General features: G+C 32.0%; 1 protein-coding gene across 1 annotated transcript; it reads right to left on the bottom strand.

Moving 5' to 3' along the window:
- Nucleotides 1-410: 410 nt before the first annotated feature.
- On the bottom strand, nt 411-20,649 carry LOC143067055 (elongation factor 1-alpha 2-like). The gene is made up of 10 exons (XM_076240057.1): nt 20,551-20,649; nt 18,433-19,081; nt 10,385-10,441; nt 9,663-9,958; nt 8,993-9,172; nt 7,475-7,642; nt 6,847-7,126; nt 5,049-5,140; nt 2,353-2,517; nt 411-1,682 (listed from the first exon to the last, which is right to left on the bottom strand). The coding sequence occupies exons 2-10, from the start codon at nt 18,983-18,985 to the stop codon at nt 1,071-1,073; spliced, it is 2,403 nt and encodes an 800-aa protein (XP_076096172.1). The 5' UTR covers nt 18,986-19,081; nt 20,551-20,649; the 3' UTR covers nt 411-1,070.
- Between the last annotated feature and the right edge of the window lie 678 nt (nt 20,650-21,327).

Consider the following 21,327-nt stretch of genomic DNA (forward strand, 5'->3'; position numbering starts at 1 on the left):
TTACTTCTTACATAAGGGTACGTCGTGTTCAGATACAGTTCCGTGATGTTTAAATAAGACGCATTTGTGCAAATGAGATTTTCGCTTAATTTTGGTTACATTATCTTTGGAATGTATAAACAAATATTTCTAGGAATAAAACACTGCTTATTTCTATTTCACAAAAACTATAGAAATGAATGGTTCCTCTACAGAGATATATTACATACGATGGAGAAAAAACCAACGTTTATATTGTCTATATATCCCACTAAAATTGCTTATTAATTATTGTATAGTATCCAGAGAATAGTTCCAAGTCAACCCATTATCTAAATACTATTAACCAAATAAAAACTAAACCTCGGGAATGGATTAAGACGATATCATATCTAGGAAATTATCAGGAAACTATGAAATGAAGATGTAAATACGCTTCTTAACTCAATGTTAAGTATTGTAATGATATATTCAGATACATATTATATAGAGTAAAAACAGTTCCACAATGACTCACATAACAACAGTTTACAAACCCCTTTGTCGTATACATTACGGGAAATATAAGCTTTAAAACTCTGTTTCAAATCTCCCTGATTTTGTCCTGAAAGTCCGAGGGAATTCAGGTAAAGCATCCCCTGAAGTCAATGATACACTTCCGTCATCGTGAAAATGAAATGAAGATGTAAATACGCTTCTTAACTCAATGTTAAGTATTGTAATGATATATTCAGATACATATTATATAGAGTAAAAAACAGCTCCACAATGATCTAACATAACAACAGTTTACAAACCCTTTTGTCGTATACATTACGGGAAATATAAGCTTTAAAACTCTGTTTCAAATCTCCCTGATTTTGTCCTGAAAGTCCGAGGGAATTCAGGTAAAGCATCCCCTGAAGTCAATGATACACTTCCGTCATCGTGAAAATGAAATGAAGATGTAAATACGCTTCTTAACTCAATGTTAAGTATTGTAATGATATATTCAGATACATATTATATAGAATAAAAACAGCTCCACAATGATCTAACATAACAACAGTTTACAAACCCCTTTGTCGTATACATTACGGGAAATATAAGCTTTAAAACTCTGTTTCAAATCTCCCTGATTTTGTCCTGAAAGTCCGAGGGAATTCAGGTAAAGCATCCTCTGAAGTCAATGATACACTTCCGTCATCGTCCTCGACTTCTTCTGTACAGTACGGCAATGGTTCAGATATCATTACACCTTTTGTATTTGGTCGCGTATCACCGCCATATTGTGAAACGGATGTTATGGCACCAAATCCAGTAGTGGTTGGTCTTGACATTAATCCAAAACTTAGACCCGTTATTCCTGTCATTCGCGTTATAACTCCATAGTTTCTTTGAAATTCAAAAGGAGGAGGAAGTCTGCCTGGGATGAATATTATAACACCGATAGCAATCGTCTGCTTCATGTCACGAATTATAATTCGTCCAAGTGAAGGGTAATCAAAAAAACATTCAACGCATATTGGACGAATAGGTTTTAAGTCAACAACACCCAATTCACCTGGACGCAGGCATGACGGGTTTTCTTCAGCGCATTGACCTGTTCGTCTGTCACATCTCTCTTTTATTTCCAAGAATTTGCAGGCAACCATTGAGGTATGACAATGCAGAATAGGGGTGTAACCCTTCTTTATTGTACCCGGATGATTTAATATCCTAATCTGAAAATATAAATATGTCTTGTCAAAAGTTAATCTAACTGTTATGTATAATTCATCTTGAGTCATCACAGTGAACTATCTTCAACAACGATCTATGGGGAAACAATAATTAAGTCTCCCGAGAAATCTATATGATACTCCAACTCATTTTCTAAAATATTTACATTTCGAGGAGGAGATGAACTTATATTTATTTGATATAACCCATTATGCTAATTTGTGTCACTGATGTGTATTCTTGATTATTTTTTTCTTTTCAAGAAGGGCAAATCATTCATTTACCAGTAATGCAAACTTTGACGGAATGTAGATGATCGTCTCTGACAGTCAGGTATTCAAACATTGTTTAAGGGAGGTAATATATTGAAGGGCATGCACACTATTTGACGGACGTTATGCAAAGAATCATATTGGAGGTTACCTAAAAAGCAATGGAGTTCAACTTAAAAATAATATTTCTATATATATATGATCTACGCAGCGATGTTTGTAAAAAGACTGAATTGAATCTCTAAGGTATTTCAACATAGAGCATTTTTGTAATCTGATGTCTATTGTTATGTAAATTTACAACATGGACATTTATGCGGACTGTTAGAAGTCTCATTGTTAAATATGACGGCGTGAGAATGTTCGAAAATAACCGGTTGAGTAGGGAATGTAAGTATACCTGAGCAGTAAACTGTGTGACGGCTTGTGGTGGATCGTCACAGGTATCTCCACACACATCACCTTTCCTGATGTCTTTAAGTGTATAATTCTCAATCTGTATCCCCACATTGTCACCTGGCCTTGCTTCATCCATAACTTCTCTAAATACCTGCACTGCCCGTACCTATATGAACGACAAACTGATGATTATTCAAAAGGTTAACATACCACTTCGAAAAAAAAATCAGCTTGTACGTGTTTCTTAACATCAATTTCAAACAATACTGAAAGGCCTCAACGTATTCTCAATTAAAAATGAAGTTGTTTGCATTTGATTATTTCCTTACAGTATAAATCAAATGTTGCTTTTTTCCAATGTGTGAAGGCCATAAAAAATCTAACAGAATGAAAACTGAACCTACATAATTACTGCTGGTAAAGTGACCAACAAATAAATTTACGTTAATTGTCAGTGTTTTACGGTCATAGTTTGATTTTTTTCCAGATATTTTAATTCTACCATTAGTTATTCTTTTTATTACATTCAACTTTAAATGCATCTACGCATTCGCTATAATTTAGTTAGGTGCATCGACAACGTCTTGACAACATCTATGTTTGTATGATGTCAGAGGTGTGATATTATGGACTTTATTGTACAGACGATGGAACGTTTTTAAATACCCTGACTGGCAATACAGCCCTAACACGGTCGGTAATTATTGTACATGTGAAATTAAATCGGTTTTTAAATCACGCATCCGTTGCAATAATTTATATCTATGTTCATATCGGGTCCCATGACCATTAGCTTGAAGCTGATTAAATTAAAAGGCGTTTAACCTAGCAAATAGCTGAAAGCCAAAATTAAACACATGTAATATCTACTTCTTTGTCAATCTGCATACTATTGGTTATTTATTGAATGTCATTCCAACTTTTCCCCCTTTGAAAGATACACCGTAGTTTTTACCTATCAAATGAAAAATGATTGGGATGATTTTTTTTTCTTTTTTCTTTTGTTCAAGTGACATTTTCGAAAGAAATTACAATAAAACTTAATTATACCACATTAAAAAACCAATTTGCACTCAACGTATCGTCTTTTGTGTTCCAAAATAAACATTACGCGATATTGCCAAACAGATTGATTGCATAACCTCCTGAATAGCAACAGAAAATTAACTTGCTAGAATACATTACTCTGTCGTGGTCATTTATTTTGATTCAAATTGAGAACGCTACTGTTTTGTAAATTCCTTTCATAATTAACGATGGTGACAGAGTCTTTCATCATGGTACAAAATACACAGAATTTAGATGAAAATTACAGGAAGCTGTGTGAAAATCGATGGAGAGGAATTTTGTAGTGAAACAAGAAACACAATTATTAGGCCTGTAATTTGGTTTTCCACATCTGTTGCAACGAGATTGTAAATTTAGTTAACAAGTCAATACATACACATTACCCGCAAAATTGAACACATGGATTTCAATACAAATATTGTATTTATTCTTTATGCGAACGATGTTTTGAGAATATGACTTTTGCTTGAGAGGTTGAATTTACATTTACTTCAACAACATTCAATAGGGCAGTGATTTAATACGTATAATTGGCATCTTTTATCCAAAAGAATATTTAAATAAAAAATCATGAACCTTTTGAAATCTGACTACTTAAGATGAGAATTCTTCAATTGAAAGACTATTCCTTTTGTTGTTTTTAATATTTTTTATATGCCTTTTTATGTTTCTTCGTTACATGACGTGGCTCGTACTTATCCAGTAATTGTGTTATTGAATTATGGTTAATTTGTGTATTCTTGTATATAATTTTTACTAATATGCTTGGTCTGTATGACATTTTGTGTTTCTATGCTACCTGTTTGTATGTTTGTTTTTAGTTATTACACAGCTACTTTTTATGTACTATTTCTGTACTGAAAATCTGTAGTACTGGAAATTTACCTTTAATAATTAGTACTATTTCTTTACTTTAGAATTATTGTAATATTTAGGTACTTGTATTTCCCAGTACTTGATGTGTACTAAAAATATTAGTACACAAAATAATCACAGTATTTCATGTTTGAACATCATAACTTTAAGAGATTTGAAATATACAAACTTTCAAAATGCTGAAAATGTGACCGTGCACCCAAAAATATGTAGTACTCAAATTTAAAGTACAAATGAAGTATTGTAAAATCAAGTACCTAAATATTACAATAATTTTGGTAGAAAAATAGTTCCTGTGCATTTCCACCTCTTATGTCTGTTTGTTTTGTTCACGCATCGTTGTCAACATAATGGAATTTAATGCGACTGCCATACATTTGAGAGGGTTAGCTATAAAACCAGGTTCAACCTATCATTGTCTACATAAGAAAATGCCTGTACCAAGTCAGGGATATGACAGTTATTATCCATTCGTTTGATGTGTTTGAGCCTATGTTTTTCCATTTGATTAGGGACTTTCCGTTTTGAATTTTCCTCCAAGTTCAGTATTTTTGTGATTTTACTTTTTTCCAATACTGAATCATGTCAGTAAAAATGAATACACAGGGAACCAGTTATTATTTTCCTCCTTTTCTATAATATGACGAATATTGTTAAGAGCATAACTCACACACGTGTCTTTTTGTATATAACCTGAACCGTATGTGAGTAACATAAACGCATAGGGAACCAGTTATTATATGTCGTCCTTACCTTAGAATGAATATTGTTTGGAGCATAACTGACACCCATGTCTGGTCGGATATAACCACAGTGTATTCGTCCAGCGGTCACAATGCCTATTTCTGAAATATTATAACATCGAAACAAATGAAAATATATCTCTAAAACATAATATAATAAAGCAACACAGATTTATATTAAACGTTTGTTTACTGTCAGAACCAGTGAAAGATTAAAGAGCAGCCAATGAATTGCTACAAAACAAAAGACATTAAAAGTTGAAAATCATTTACTTATGTTTTTGATCTTTAGTTTCGTTTAGTTTTATAGGACTTTCACGGACCGAGTAATTGAATAATTATATTTCAGAAAGGAACATTTTATTAAAACAAAATATCGGTCCTTGGGAGCCTTTGTTATCTAGTATTGTAGAAAGTGGAACATAAAAGATTTAACTGATAACCATGATAACCATAGCGTTGTCAGTCTAATTGTGATCTATGAGTTTGATTCCCTCTGATAATTTTCGACCCTATTTGATAAAACTGAAACTGATTTGTGTTCAGAAATCGATGAAAACCTGTAAATATTCGTTTTATAATATTGCAATCATGGTATCTATGATGAGTTAATTCATATATTAACCAAGAACTTGAAATCTTCTAATCGTTTATTCCTACGTTTGCCTTGGAATATTGCTACACTTTAACGGGAAATCTTAACCACACATAAGCAAAATTATCAGACTAAAAGAAAAACGGACCGAAAGCAACGGACAAAAAGCAAAAGTGTCGGACAAAAAGCAAAATGGAACAAAAGCAACGAACAACAATCAAAAGTGTTGGACAAAAAACAAAATGTATGTTTAAAGAAAACAATTAATCTTAAAGTATTGGTTACGTAATAATATATATAAACCTTATATAGCGGTGGAAATGATTGTAATTGGGCATCTAATGTACGTAATTTGTTAGTATTGGAATGAACTTTATTTGGATTTACCAGACTAATATTGTTATAACGTTTGATGTTATAAAAGACATTAATTTAAGACCAATTTCTACAATGTTGGTCAGCTAGCTATATATATTTGTAAGAAATAAAGTGTTTATAGAAATGTTAAAATTGATTTTTGTCTTAGAAATTAATTACGCTACATTAGCAATGTTCAAATTCGCACAAAACTACGAAGTGGTATATTGAACTATAAGTTGAAGTTGGTCGTTTGGTTTAAACATATTTCATTTGCTGAATTCAAGCAAAATGGATTAGACATAAGTATATCATACTTATGAAGTCTTCACATAACCGAAGTTGGTCGTTTCTCTGATATACAAAGAGAGCTGCGTCTATGTGCATATTGCAAATATGAAAAAACGAATGAGAAGGAATTTCATTTGATATTGTTATGTCCAGCATATAGAGCAACTGGAGATATTTGTTTTACCACGTTATTATTGTCTAAATGGCCTAATACTTTTAAACTATTTAGTTTGTTGAAAGCTACTTCTAGATCGCTTACAATTAAACTTTGTAACTATTTGAAGGATGCATAGAAAGCTAGATCTAAAATCATTGGTTATTTCGTCACATTGTGTATTATATATTATGTATTGCCATAACATGTCAAGTATGCTCTTGCAAATCAACAATCCCGTGCAATAATTCAAATGAATCAATAGTATGTCAAGAGTGTGCTGTATCAAAGAATGATCGCTATTACATAGAGCTTGAGTGTTAATTCTACTATCATGGAAATCATGGTATCACTTGTCTCAATGAGACTGCAGATTCTTTTAACAGTAGACCAATTATACCAATAATTTACCTCCAAGCTTGTAAACTGTATGTATAGGTACACGTAATGGCCGGTCCGTCATACGAAAGGGCATTTCTGAGCTGTCTATTGCATCTAAAAGTGTTTTTCCAGAAGCACCACCTGATCTTCGTTTTACCTTCCAAGATGAAAACCAAGGCATTTTGGAGCTTGGTGTTATTAAATTGTCACCTTCCCAACCGGAAATAGGAATAAACGGTACAGTTTCCACGTCAAAACCCACTTTCTTTGCAAGAAGAGCAATATTATCTATACAGTATCGAAATCGAACCTAAAATAAAACAAAATCAAAATCATCAATAATTAAAGCAACTATTTTCTTATAAAAAGACGAACAAATACCGCATTCAACAAAAATCTACCAAGCATGTAACCTATCACGTTTATTATTACAAATCCCTAGTCAGATGTATATTATTGTGTTTTTTTTGGCAAAATAACGAATTGCAAGTGTCATCTTACAAATTAAAAGTGTAAAAAAAGTGAACAATGAAGAAAAATAATCATTACAAATGTTTTCGGGAGGTAGATAGAGTTTATACTTTTAAAGCTGTCACTCTGAACGATTGGAATAAAGAATTATCAACTTTATTTATTTAGGACAGAATAAAACTATTACTTCATTATAAGCAGGGTCAATAGAATCCATTTTGGAGATGACCACAATGAGTTGTTTAATGCCAGTATTATAGGCCAGTTGTAGATGTTCTCTTGTTTGTCCCCTCTTTTTAAGACCTGATTCAAATTCTCCATGTTCTGCAGATGCTACTAACAAAGCGACATCACCCTGTAATTAAAAAATATCTTCATTCGAAATAGATAGTCTTCATCTTTTTCATAAAATACAAATTCTACCACTGTTTCGAGTGTGGTACTATATTTGTTCCCTTGGGAAGGTTATAATAGTAAAGAAATATCCTACCGCTCGAGATGCTGTTGCTCCAAAGGATTTTAACGGTTGTCACAAGTAGAGGAGGATCTGCTTACCCATCCAGAGAACCTCAGTTTTTGGTGGGGTCCATTATTTTTGTGTATTAATCTTTGTTTTTTGGTCTTTTTGTTGTCGGTTTATGAGTTTGGACAGATATTAAACAATATGGTATGAGTGCCAATGAGACAACTCTCTATCCAATCACAATTTGTAAAAGTTAAACAATGTTCCTTTTGTATCTTTCGCCTCTCCTTTGAATGACATTTACCCCTTTTAACATCATGGTGTGTTGTCTCATTTTGTCGCGTGCAATCAAAGGGAAGCCTGAACATTTGACGTCATCAACTTTACCTATATAAACCTAAGATCAAGCGCGCGAGATGCGTGGCTATTAACAAAATATGTAGATGAACCTCACGACACAAATAATCAAAAGATTGCATCGCTTACAAATTATGTATAAGATAAAACGCATAGGGCTTGAATTAATATTGATTTTCCTCGGGTTAACCCTTTATGCTTAATATTTACAACGAGCGAAAGCGATTGAAAAATATAGATAAAAAGGTCAAAATTATCTATTTAAATTCAAGTCCCAATAAATTATCTGTATTCAAAAAAGTCAAAGTCAGCAACTCTTACAGATTTCAGAGCTCTTAGTGAATGGTAATGGTTGCTGTTCTCGTAATTGAACACACAATTAGTATTGACGTAAAAGACGAAGAAAACTAAATTGGTGACATGCTTTCCAAATTATAATTACAAACTGAGACATGGATGAAGTCAATTGATTATCATACTATTTAATAGGAAAATTGGCTTTCAACAAATTCTTATCATCGTTTCTTAATCTTTGCATGTTTTGACGGCATTTCCAGTTGGGTGCTTATGTGATTACGTCATCGTTCATTGACGGTATTTACAACGTCTGAACTCAGGTTATTCATTCATAAAAAGCAAACGATCCAGGCCATTGCATAGCCGACATATTACTTGTAAGGACATCTCGTCAGAGTAATAATGTAACACATACCACGGACATTTTTATGACTAGTCAATTAGTTATGAAAACTTAGTAATAAAGAGGTAAAATATTCATCAAATAAATTGTCACATATTAGGCGATTTATATTTGTTGAAAGTTTATTTTAATTAAATAGTTGTATGCACAATCGATTGTGTCGCTTTCTGTGAAATTAGTTATACCTGTGTGGTCCCAGTAACCATATTATGTACATAATCTTTATGTCCAGGGACGTCAATCATATTAACATGGAATCGTCTGGAATCGAGCCGTCTTATTTTACTGTCAATAGTTACACCTCGCTGTCTCTCAGCTTTAAGTCGATCCATAACCCAGGCAAATTTAAACGACGATTTGCCGCACTACAAATATATAAATAGATATATTACAGAAAATATATTTCATATTCCATAAAACAAAATAGAATGGCTTTAGAGCACGATAGAGACCAATTAAGCTCGACATGGTCCCAAAATGGCATGCGAACTTCAAGAAACGAACTAATAGAAGTCCATCGAAATATATCAGTTGAAAAAAAAAAAAAAAACACTCCTTAAATACTGTAATTCTTCTAAAATCGCAACCTTAACGTATACCAAAACAAACGATCACTCTTTGACATATAAGTATAAAACTCTATATTTTTTTCTTCAAGTTTTTTTTACACAACTCACACCCCTGGACATTTCCCCTTTCCTTAAATATTTTTTTCAAGCTCCTATCCCTTTTTCCAAAAAATCTACATTTAACGTAAACGTTGCAACATCTTTATTTTTTTTGAAAGCAATATCACTTTAACATATCTCTTAACAATTTATACACTGAATGCACACAGACATAAATAAGCATTACCATATCAGATTCTTTTGCTAGTTGGTTGATAGTTTCGTTGTCAACAGCATCACATTTATGAGCTAAATGACCAATCAAAGTCGACTTTCCATGATCCACGTGACCTATGACGACTACATTCAAAAAGGTTTTGATGACATCCAGTCTACTTGATGGTTGACGCGGGAGACGAGGATTTTCAACAACCACATTTTCTCTAGGATAATCTTCATCATCTGACGATGAACTGAGCGAGACTGAATGAGAATCGTCTGAGGGAATATCTATATCAGCTTCATCCTTAGGGTCATCCGAATCTGACAAATTGAAAATTATCCTATCGTACAAAACAGTATAAAGGAAACAGATTGTGTATTTAATACGGCAAAAGCACGATAAAATATGAAATAGACAAGAAAAGATAAGAAATCCCTGTTCACTAATTTCTCTGGGTTACAGGATATATCACCACATGATAAGCTTTTTCTGACAGTACTTGTATATTTTTTCGAATGATATTGTTAAATATAGGATAACACATTCGAATTACTTTCTTATTATTGAAGTCTGAAAGCCATTTATTCACTTAGAAAAAACAAACAACAGTCCTTAAAATAAAGGTATGAAATGTGAACCAAATCACAAACTGGATGTGAATTCAGGAGCTCCGCTGGGAAAGGATGCATGTTTCTACACTTAACTTTGATAAAGATTATTAAAAGCAATATTTTACGAACGAATACCTTGATATAATGGTTCGTCATTGCTATTTGTATATGGAAAATATGTCTTCTCTAGTTCTGAAATTGGGAACAAACAAAAACATTAATAATAGATTATACATGTTATTTATCATTTTGAGAAAAATCAAGTGTAATCACTGGAAGTCTTCATTCAAATATAGATAACATTCCATTTTGGGATATATCATCACGCAGATGTTCTTCTGACAGTAATTATCAAATATCTTCTTTAAAGGAAATACAACAATCATGGAAAAAATAAGGACCATTTAAATTATATTTATATAATCATTATAGATTTACTATAAAAGGAAGATATTAAAAAGAGGGCGTTGTTAGTATATAATTCACATGAATTTAGAAATTTAATCAATGATATCAACAAAAGTATTCAGTTCACTATGGAATTTAGCAATAAACAATTACCATTTCTAGATATCTTGATAATAAAAAAAGATACAGAAATTGAAACCGATATTTACTTTAAACCGACAGACTCTAAACAATACTTACTTTTCAATTCTTGTCACCAAAATACACAAGAACAAACATACCGTTCAATTTGGCGAGAAGAATATGTACCATTGTCTCCAGTATTGAATTGAGAAATAAAAGACTCGAAGAACTTATCGAAATACTATTAGAGAGACAATATCCAAAAACTTTGATTGATTATGGAATAAAACGTGCAAAGGCTATAAATATTCAAGAACTAAGAAGACCGAAAAACACAGTAATTGATACGAATCAAATTTTACCATACGTCTCATCGTATAACCCAAGAAATACAGAGGCGTATACCATAATATATCAAAATGTACCAACTTTGATGAAAGATCAAAGAATGAAAAGAGCCCTTGCTACACAGAAAATTATTAAGAGTAAAAGACAGTCAAAATCCTTGAAGAAATTACTCACCAGCGCGAAATTAAGCAAAGATGATACAATTCCTTCTGTAAAAAATGCGGACGTTCAAATTGCGGTATTTGTCAAAATATTATGGAAGGACAGTCATATGAATTTAAATCAGGAGAGATTTTCACTATTAAAAACTCTTTTACGTGTGCATCGAGCCATTAAATTTATGTCATCAAATGTAATGGGTGTAAAAAGGATTATATTGGACAAACAAGAAACACTTTACGAAAAAGATTTACTGTTCACCGTCAACAAATCCGACATAAAGAAATATAGGATGATTAACGTAAGTGAACACCTGGATTTATGCGCTAGTACCAAATCACCCAAATACTATGTTTTCCCATTTTACCAATGTGACGACCAATTCACCGAAGAAAGGAGAATTAATAAAAAAAAAATTTGTTTATACAAAAGTACAAACCAAGCCTAAACAGATAAGACGTTACTTTTGTAAGGGTTACGTCCCTTTAATGCATTGTTACAGACTTATTATCGTGACGTTACGTTACCGTAAAATTACATTCATCCATGATTATCACAAAGATGTGAAACCGGTTGGAGAAAAATGTAGAGAATAAAAGGACTTTTAGAGCATTTTGAAATTTAATTTTATTTATATATATTATTTAGTACATATATTATGTATAGTTACCATCACATGATGTTTTACACCCACCGATTTAACACAATGATTGTTTGTATTAAGAGACTTATTGATTTCTACTTTATCTTTGAAATGTAATCACTCATTCTGATTTGTTCAATCTCAGAACATCCGATGTTTCCTAAGGCATGTCAATATCGAGAAATGTTGAAGCTAATAAGTGATATACTGCATATCTTAATAATTGAGCACTAAAGTACAACCACATTAATCGTTGTTCTTAAATCAACTCTGGTTTTCCATCATTTATATAAATTTTTATTTTTCAAAATTTTGAAACGAGTTATGAATAAGACAGGGGTAATCATAACTAGTCTAGACTCGTGTATAAAGTGACTGTTAATGTAAACAGTCTAGCCCCATATATGATGTTACTGTTTACTTAAGTAGTCTAGCCCCATAAGTAATGTTACTGCTAACATAAAAAGTCTAGTACCATGCAAATGTCATTGTTAACGTAAATAGTTTAGCCCCGTATATAATTTACTGTTAACGTAAATAGTCTTAACACCATCTATAATGTTACTGTTTAGGTAAATAGTCTTGTACCATATATAATGTTACTGTTTACGTACATAGTCTAGCAACAAATATAATATATGTTAATAGTCTAGCACAATGTATAATGTCATTGTTTATGTTATTACTCTACCACCATTTATAATGTCATTGTTTACGTACATAGAACAGCCCCATGTTTAATGTCATCGTTTACCGAAATAGTCTAGCACCATGTTTACTGTCATTGTTTACGTAACAATTCTAGCACCATATATAATGTATTTGTTTACTATAATAGTCTGCTACCATATATGTATGAATATATATATGAAATCCGGATCTGGTGTACAAATTTATTGCACCTCGTGTTTGTGGTATAACATCTTTGCCCGAGTTTATTATTTTCTGTAATATTAAGATCCATTTTGTTACAACTTGTGATCAATTTATTTGGCAATCGCAAATGGCAGTCAGCACGGTTTAAAAACATCAGTTGTTCGACCTGTTAGTCAAATGCGTTTTGTTAACATATACTTTTTCACTTTTTTGATCTTTTGGAAATTGTTGTTTGTGCTGTATTTAGACCCTTCTACAACGAAATTTGTTTTACATGCACACGTATAAATATTGCGGTTTTTATCCAACGCAATCATAGGTTTGAACGTAGTTTTCAATTTAGACTTGTTTAAATCTTTTCGTTTGGGCTTGTATCATATGTTCCCTCCGGTTTATATGATCCGTTCATCCTGTCATGACTCTTTAAATTCAAGAATCTATCCCAAATTGAGGTAAATTATATGGCCTTCCAAATACCGTTTCGATTCCTAACATCACTGAAGAGACATGTATTGTCGAAATCCGGATCTGATGTACAAATTTATTGCACCTCATGTTTGTAGTATAATACCTTTGACCGAGTTAATTATTTTCTGTTTAGTATTAAATTAATATTAAGATCCATTTTATTACATCTTGTGATCAATTTATTTGGCAATCGCCAATGGCAGTCAGCAGGGTTAAAGAACATATATATTGTCATTGTTTACGTAAATAGTATAGCCCCATGTCTAATGTAATTGCTTAAGTTGAATTTTTAACTTATGATTTTGATCACCTCTCTTGAAATCTGTCAGAAAATATTCTCATTACGCCGGCCGAAAGAACAGTTTCTGAAAATAAATTCTTTTTCTAGCAAAATTATATTCTAGAACACAATCTTAAAGTTCCATCCGTGGACAGTTTTAAACAGTTCAACCCAATAGCAGATAATTACATTTCTATACTGGATTAATAAAATATTCTTATTCTTATTCTTTTTCTTTTTCTTATACATTAAACAGAACCGTCAGTTCATTCCAGGAATAGATTGATTGTAGGGGAAATACTGTTAGTTTAATATTCTTTAGTTTCTAGTTGCTCCCATGATAAAGATAGTTGAGCTGCTATTACAAGAGTTACTTTTGTTTTTCTTTGTAAAATTCAAAAGAAATTATAACACTTTCCGTTAAAATGCCAGATTTTGATTGGTTCATTCGAGGAAGACAAATTATTCTATCCCATGGCTCAGCGGGAGATACTTAGTTTGAATATCACCTTCTCGTACGGACCAATCAAAAATCGGTAATTCATTATTTCTGAAGAGCAAGCTATAGTTAACAATTTTTCATTGATTGTCACTTTGTATAAAAAAGATATTTATTGCTTTAATTTTGTTATTTTTGTACATTACTTTTAGTTATTACTTTTAGTTTAAGTTGAAATGACAATAATGAAAGGTCTTTCAGTATACTTAAATAAAAAAAAAAAAAAAAACACATAGCTGACAGGGAAATAGAGCAGATTATTACCCCATGAAAAACATTGTCAACCATTCGCCGCGGTTGACTATGTTTTTCGGGGTGATAAACTGCTCTATCACCCTCTTACCTATGTGTTATTTATATACTGTAATTGATAAAACTCACAGGGTCAAAATCTAAAATAGGTTAAATCCTACTAAAAATAAGATATCAGATAATCCTAATTGTGATTAACAATTTCACATATGTCCATACATTTAACATATATTTAGTTGCTGTTGAAAGCATTTTGATACAAAATTGGAAATTCTATATGCATCGAATGACATCGGTAACGAAAATGAACTTAATTAATAGAAAGACAGTATCTTAAATTCACACTTAAGGCGAAGTGTACGTAATTGCACGCCTCTAGCGGATTACGGGATTAAAAACGTTCGTCGTTAGTTACGCAAGTTATCTCCCTTACTCCAAGAAAGGACACACGGAAGAGAAACTACTTTCTGCGGTCTATAATGAATCCAACAAGCACTCCTATGCTGTCTTAAACCTCATAGAAATTATCTAAATAACTCCAATTAGAAATCACAGCCATTCTGTACGTTGTTCTGTGTGCAGCCTGACTTAAAAACACTGTTTTTTTTTTTGTTTTAGACGCGTAGGAGAAGGCATTTCGTGTTTATTATATCAACAGAAAGAAAAAACGCCTCACAACAAAATTATTTAATGAATGGCTATTATTTATTTTGAATTTATTGAACCATAAAATTAATTTTTGACTCTTCACACTGAATAATCCGCGAAGCGGATTATGTAAAATGTGAAGAGTCAAAAATTAATTTTATGGTTCAATAAATTCAAAATAAATTATTGCCATTCATTATAAATAAATTTCTATCAAAAATAAAGCTCAAAGAACACTTTATTTTATTTATATTAACAATAACAACGTACACACATGTCGGCGTACGAATACACAACGTCAGAGTGGGCGTGTCGCCATAAAAATTGACAACATTGAAAATAAAACTAATAATTTTAACCAATCAGAAGACAGTAAATACACCAAATTTATTTATAAACAAATAAACAAATAAACATGCAACAATGTTTCTTCTATTGATATCAACTTAATAAAAATGAAACCTGAATTGACCCAACAATATCGTTTTAAAAAGCCGTAGTCTTGAACGAAAAACACAGTACTCAACGTAAAGTTTTATAATAGGTTACAAATAATTAATGAAAGACGTGTGAATTTAATTATTTAATTAAAAAGACGTTGAAATCATCGTGTTTTGTGCAATTGAAAATTTTTAAGGACATGATTTATATTCATATAAGAAATCAGACGATACCAAGAGAATAATTTGACCACTAGTGCAACACTTACAGGTCGGAAGAACAAAGACGGAAAACAAACAAAAAATAAACAAATTAGGCCCCAAAAATTATTCAGTAACTTAAAAATTGTCTCACTCTAACATTTATATTAAAATAAGTAAAAATTATGTCATTCAACTCCCAGTTTTCAACCTTACATGTGCAGAAAATAAACAGGTGTCTTCTATTCCGTCCGCAATTTATGGGAAAACTAAATCTAAATTTAGAACCATATTGAAATTGAAAGTACACATGTAAGATAAAATATATATAACATGTTCTTTCACAAATTCCAATTTCGAAGAGATATATAGCGAAATCTGTTTTCTTTTATTGTGCCTGTGTGTATCATTCAAAATTAGAAAATGTAATTTTGAAGTATCAAGTCTCAATTCAAGATTATGAATGAATAGAATATAGAATTACGTGGGGGGGGGGGGGGGGGGGGGGGTAGAACCTTAATCGGAACTCCGGGATCGGGTGTTTTTAAGCTCGGGAGGGGGGGGGTAGAACCTTAATCGGAACTCCGGGATCGGGTGTTTTTAAGCTCGGGATTTCGGGATTGACCCTTTCGGGCTCCGGGAATTCTATTTCCGAATTTCGTGTAGTCGGGATTTTATTTTTTTTTTAAATTCAGGACCTCGGGATGTCGTGTTTTTAAGCCCGGGATTTCGGGATCTGGATCCCCCGTCCCTCCTCCCTCTATTATGGTTAAAGAAAAGAGGTCAGGGAAGTTTTGTGATACTTGTAACTGCAATTTAATATTTAATGGAATGAGAGGTGAAATGTGTTCAGACTATTACATTTCGATTTTTTTTTTTAATTTAACCCAAGTTTACTGCAAGAGGTGTTTAACAAACTCGATGATTATCCATGAGGATCTCGCACTCGGTCAGCTCTAGGTTTTCACCTAGTTCATGATCATACAAGAACTGAGAAGCCTGTGGTTTACAAGTCTCATAATATGAGACTTTGGAGTTCATATAATTTACATTCAACGTTTTTTATCGATTATTTCAAGGCTTTTTGACTATCAATGTTACCCCCCCCCCCCCCCCCAATGGATTACCCTATTTCAAACTAAAGTCCTATAAACTGACTGGTATTCGAATTTGTTAAAAGAAAAAAAATGGTATCTCTCATATTGATTCAATACCGTAATGCCGAAAAACAATTATTTGTTTCCTCGAATTCCGAACAGCTAGAAATATATTCCCGAGTTTCAATTGGAGTAACTCGAATAATTCAAGCCCTTTCCATGTCCGATTTTCTCCCACACGAAAAATGTAGCATTCGTTCATTAGCTGAATAATACGACTGAATTATTCGGGTTACAATTTGTGTAAATCCCGAATGCACCTAAAAATAAAGGTCCAGCCCGACTTTCGGGAAAGGACTGTTGTAGATTTCAGATTTATTTCCAGAAATAAAAATTATACAAAAATGTTTCACGCAAATATTCGTGTAAAAATATAAAACGGTTACTAGCCGGTCTGGATTGTGATAAAAAGAAGCGCATGCAATGCATAAAATATATAATGTCGTGGCTCAGGGAGGTGTTGAATTATAGGGATGCTTATGCGGCACAAAGATAAGATTAATTTACCCAAATGTACTAAGAATTACCACACAACTTAAATTTACTTAAATATTGATTTGTTATCCTGTGCCAGACAGATGGCTGATATTCTGAGAAGAGACCTTGATGAAATGAAGTTTTATGGGAACAAAGACTTTGAAAACACGTCGCAGTGTTTAGATTTTAACAAAAATAAGGCACCAAGGTCGAAAATAGTTCTAGTTCATAATGAAGAAAAAGTCAACCGTTTTCTAGCTTGGTGATTTCCGCACGCACCCGAATATAAAAGACAAATACAATACAATAGTACACAAAAAGTAACATAAAGAACTAAAGACCGAGCAACACGAACTCAAACAAAACGGTATATATTTCATACAAGTATAGATTTATATGAAGCGTCGTAACTGTTGCGGCGACGTCAATAACGTTGTCGTTGTGTTTTGTTGTTTTTTTTACACTCAAGATTCAACTTTAACAGGGTATAGCTTGAAAAGTAGCACGGTTGCTAAGGACTTTCTTTGCACAAATCGATTCCTCAGACATTTTAGAATCGTCTCATAAATTTAAAAAAAAATCGATTGTCTAATATAATAGAAAATCTTGGAAATGTAACAATTCCTGCCGAATTTCACGATTTTCCCTATATATTCTTTGTAATTTTGGTGTATGATGCTGTTAACTTCAACAGCTCGTATCTCAAAAACGAAAACGGTTACCCCCTTTTTTACTTTCCGATTTATTATTACAAGCAGAATCTACATGTAAAATTTAAAAAAAATCCATTGTGTAGTTTAATTACGTACACTTCGCCTTAACTTCAACCATAATTGATTTTATTTGCTTGAATTTAAATAATTCGTTCTATAATTATCTTCAAAAAAAAAACTGTTTTACACTTACATGATTTTCTACTAAGTTTGCACATAGTAAAGGATGTCTGCTTGTATTTTTTTGGAGCATCTACCCAAAAATCTCTCGATAAAATAGTTTTGGACATTCTTCGATTGTTTATTATTTGATATGATTAGAAAAAAGCAAAACTATTGCTAGAACATTATAGTATACATATTTGACTTGATACTAGAATTTCAGTAAAGATTGATACTATTTGAAAACAGCCCTCATGTGAAATAAATGCAGAGAATTGACCCGATTCCTTTAACTATAGCATTGTTCTAATGGTTAGTGATATACACACCTTCTGGAGTGGCGTCTCTAACCGTTTTCAGAATGGACGCTGATGGCACGTGTTTATGTTCTACTTCGATATTGGGTATGCTATCGTCTGTACCTTCTGATGAAGGTGTGCCCAACATTTGAACGCCACCAAACGACACATTAGCGGTTTTTGCTGACATTGGATATGGTGATTTCTTTATATTTGAAACTATTTCTCCCATTGCTCTCGCTGTAGACAATGTAGTTTTTTGTCTTTCAATGGATGGTCTTCTCGCACCATTCATCTGTACTATAGGAGGTTTCTTGAAGTCATTATGTTCGTTTAATGGATTTTTTATGTCTTTTCCAGAAGTTGATTTCTTTGTTTCATTTGCTCTGGATTGTTTCTTTTCGCCGTTTTGTAATGATGTCGAGTCTTTCTCAATTTCAATTTTGGGAACTTCATCTTTCTTTCTTGAATGTGCAGAGTCTTGGTGATTTTCTATTGATCTCTTTCTAGGACCCTTAGCAGTAGCAATTTCCACCCTTATTCTGGCAGTATAGAGATTCCTCTGTTTCTTTGCATTACTCATGTTTGTTTACTTCAGTGTACACAGCTTGTGATACATGTTAATTGCAAAGCTATTATTGACGTTTAAAATATCTTTATTAAGCTGTCAATTCGCATACTATAAAACAGATAACATTTATAATGTATTAAACAAGTCCAATAGAATATTAAACAACATGAAAACCATACCATATACATAAAAACTATTTTAAACAACTTTTCATAAGACAATACAATTAAAGCAAAACTGTAATGATATTAAATTTGACAAGCCAATTTGGAATGTATATTCCAAAATATTATAGGCAAAAGTGACAAAGTAGGTGCGCTATTTGTAAAAAGAGTAACTGAATTCTATGCAAGTATAATCACAAAGTTCCTGAATAATCCATTACTGTAAATTATATTAAGTTATCTGTGGAATTCCTAATACTTTGATTTAAATAAAAATTAAAATAGCTAAAATACCGAACTCCAAGGAAAATTCAAAACGAAAAGTCCTACCAAATGACAAAAATCAAAAAGTCAAACACATCTAACGAATGGGAAAAAAACCTGTTATATTCCTGACTTGGTGCAGCCATTTTTTTTATGTAGTCAATAGTGGATTAAATCTGCTTATAGCTAGATAAACCTCTCAATTGTATGACAGTCACATATAATTACATTTATATTGACAATAATGTGTGAGCAAAACAAACAGACTTAATAGGTAAACAATCAACATTGTGTTATAATCATAAACAATATAAAACAAATAACTATTTCAACAACAGTAAAATAGTTGTAGTAGAAAATAAGTTCAAAAGTTTGAAAACAGATGGTTCCTACAACATGTACAATGACTTTAACTCTCTGTAATGTGGGAAATTAAGTACAGCAATCAACATTGTGCTATACACTTAAACAATACAAAACAAAGAAAAACAAAATGGCAAAGTGACACTCTCTAGACTAATTACATAAGCAAAAATGAAAGACGATAATAAAAAATCGACACTGATAGCACAATAACACAAAGTAGTGATGTATAGGTAAAGATTGTATTAGCAAAAATGAACTAAAGAGTGTTGCTTAAAATTATACAAAAATAGATAAAAAGAAGACTTAAACACACTCACGTAATTGTGATGATTAACAACGTCAGTAACTAGAAATCTATATTTCTTGGGTATCTTCCGATGAACGTTTTTTTAGAAAAAGGACGAGACGTTCTTTGACATAACCCTGGTTCATCAACTATTTGTTTTAATTGTGTTTGTAGTATTTGATATTCCATTTGTTTTTTGTGTCACAACCATTTACCAAATTTTCCGTATCGATTTTATACAATTTTCTTATTCCCATTATCTAAGAGTGTTTCATCGTTCCACACACATCATAATACCATGAACAATTGATGTTGATATTTATATGGTATGGAAGCCCTATGTATATTTTGTCCAACTTTGACAACAATAATACCCTTAGTACTTATCTGTTACAGACAAGCCATTAAAATAATATTGAAATAATGCTGAGTTTGAGAATCACTGATATATTCATATTCATCTAAAAATGACCGTAAATGAAATAAAATACCCTTACCTTTTCTATTACACTTGTGGTAAATATTTCATGTTTATTAGGATTTGTCTGTACACTAATATATGTAAAGCTGATTAACCAGAATTATGAATGTTAATCCGTTCTGTTAAGGTCGGTTATTACACAGATAATTAAAGTATTACTGAGTGTTTCAATAGAAGTGGTTTATTTTTGAGATTCATTTATACATATTATGTGTATTCTTACGTGTATAATGATATACCACATTTTCCTAAACGAAAAAAAAAAGAAGTATATAAATTCATCATAGATGCAAGGCTTAAAATTATGTACACCATATGTACAAAACGAGTCTAAAAAGAGGCTCTTCAAAAATGAAAATAAAGTTGCAAATGCCAAATAAATTACAAAGTATAAGAGCATTGGATGCACAAATTCCGAAAGGGTTTAACTTAGCCAAATACAGCTAACTAAGGTAATCTATTTCTTGAGAAGAACATATTTAGTATTTCAACAAAAATCAAAGTTTGTGGAAACCTAAGTTAACTGATTAATTAATACTTTAAAAGCAAAATATCCTCATATCAGGTATTTCACAGTGTCACCATACGTCATATCAACTGTACGTCATATAAATGAATACTAGAACACACCCGCGAAATCGCGGGCATTCAGAGCGTAGTTTAAAGTATGTAAAGTGTTGTTGGAAGAATTTTGTAAAATACAGAATGACTGGAGAATTTCAGCAAAAGTATCATAAATCATAGGTTATTGGGGACAGGAAAATGTTTTTTTTACCCTCCACCTTTATTTCCA

The sequence above is a fragment of the Mytilus galloprovincialis genome, chromosome 3 (genome assembly GCF_965363235.1).
Source record: "Mytilus galloprovincialis chromosome 3, xbMytGall1.hap1.1, whole genome shotgun sequence".
Taxonomy (NCBI): Eukaryota; Metazoa; Mollusca; class Bivalvia; order Mytilida; family Mytilidae; genus Mytilus; species Mytilus galloprovincialis.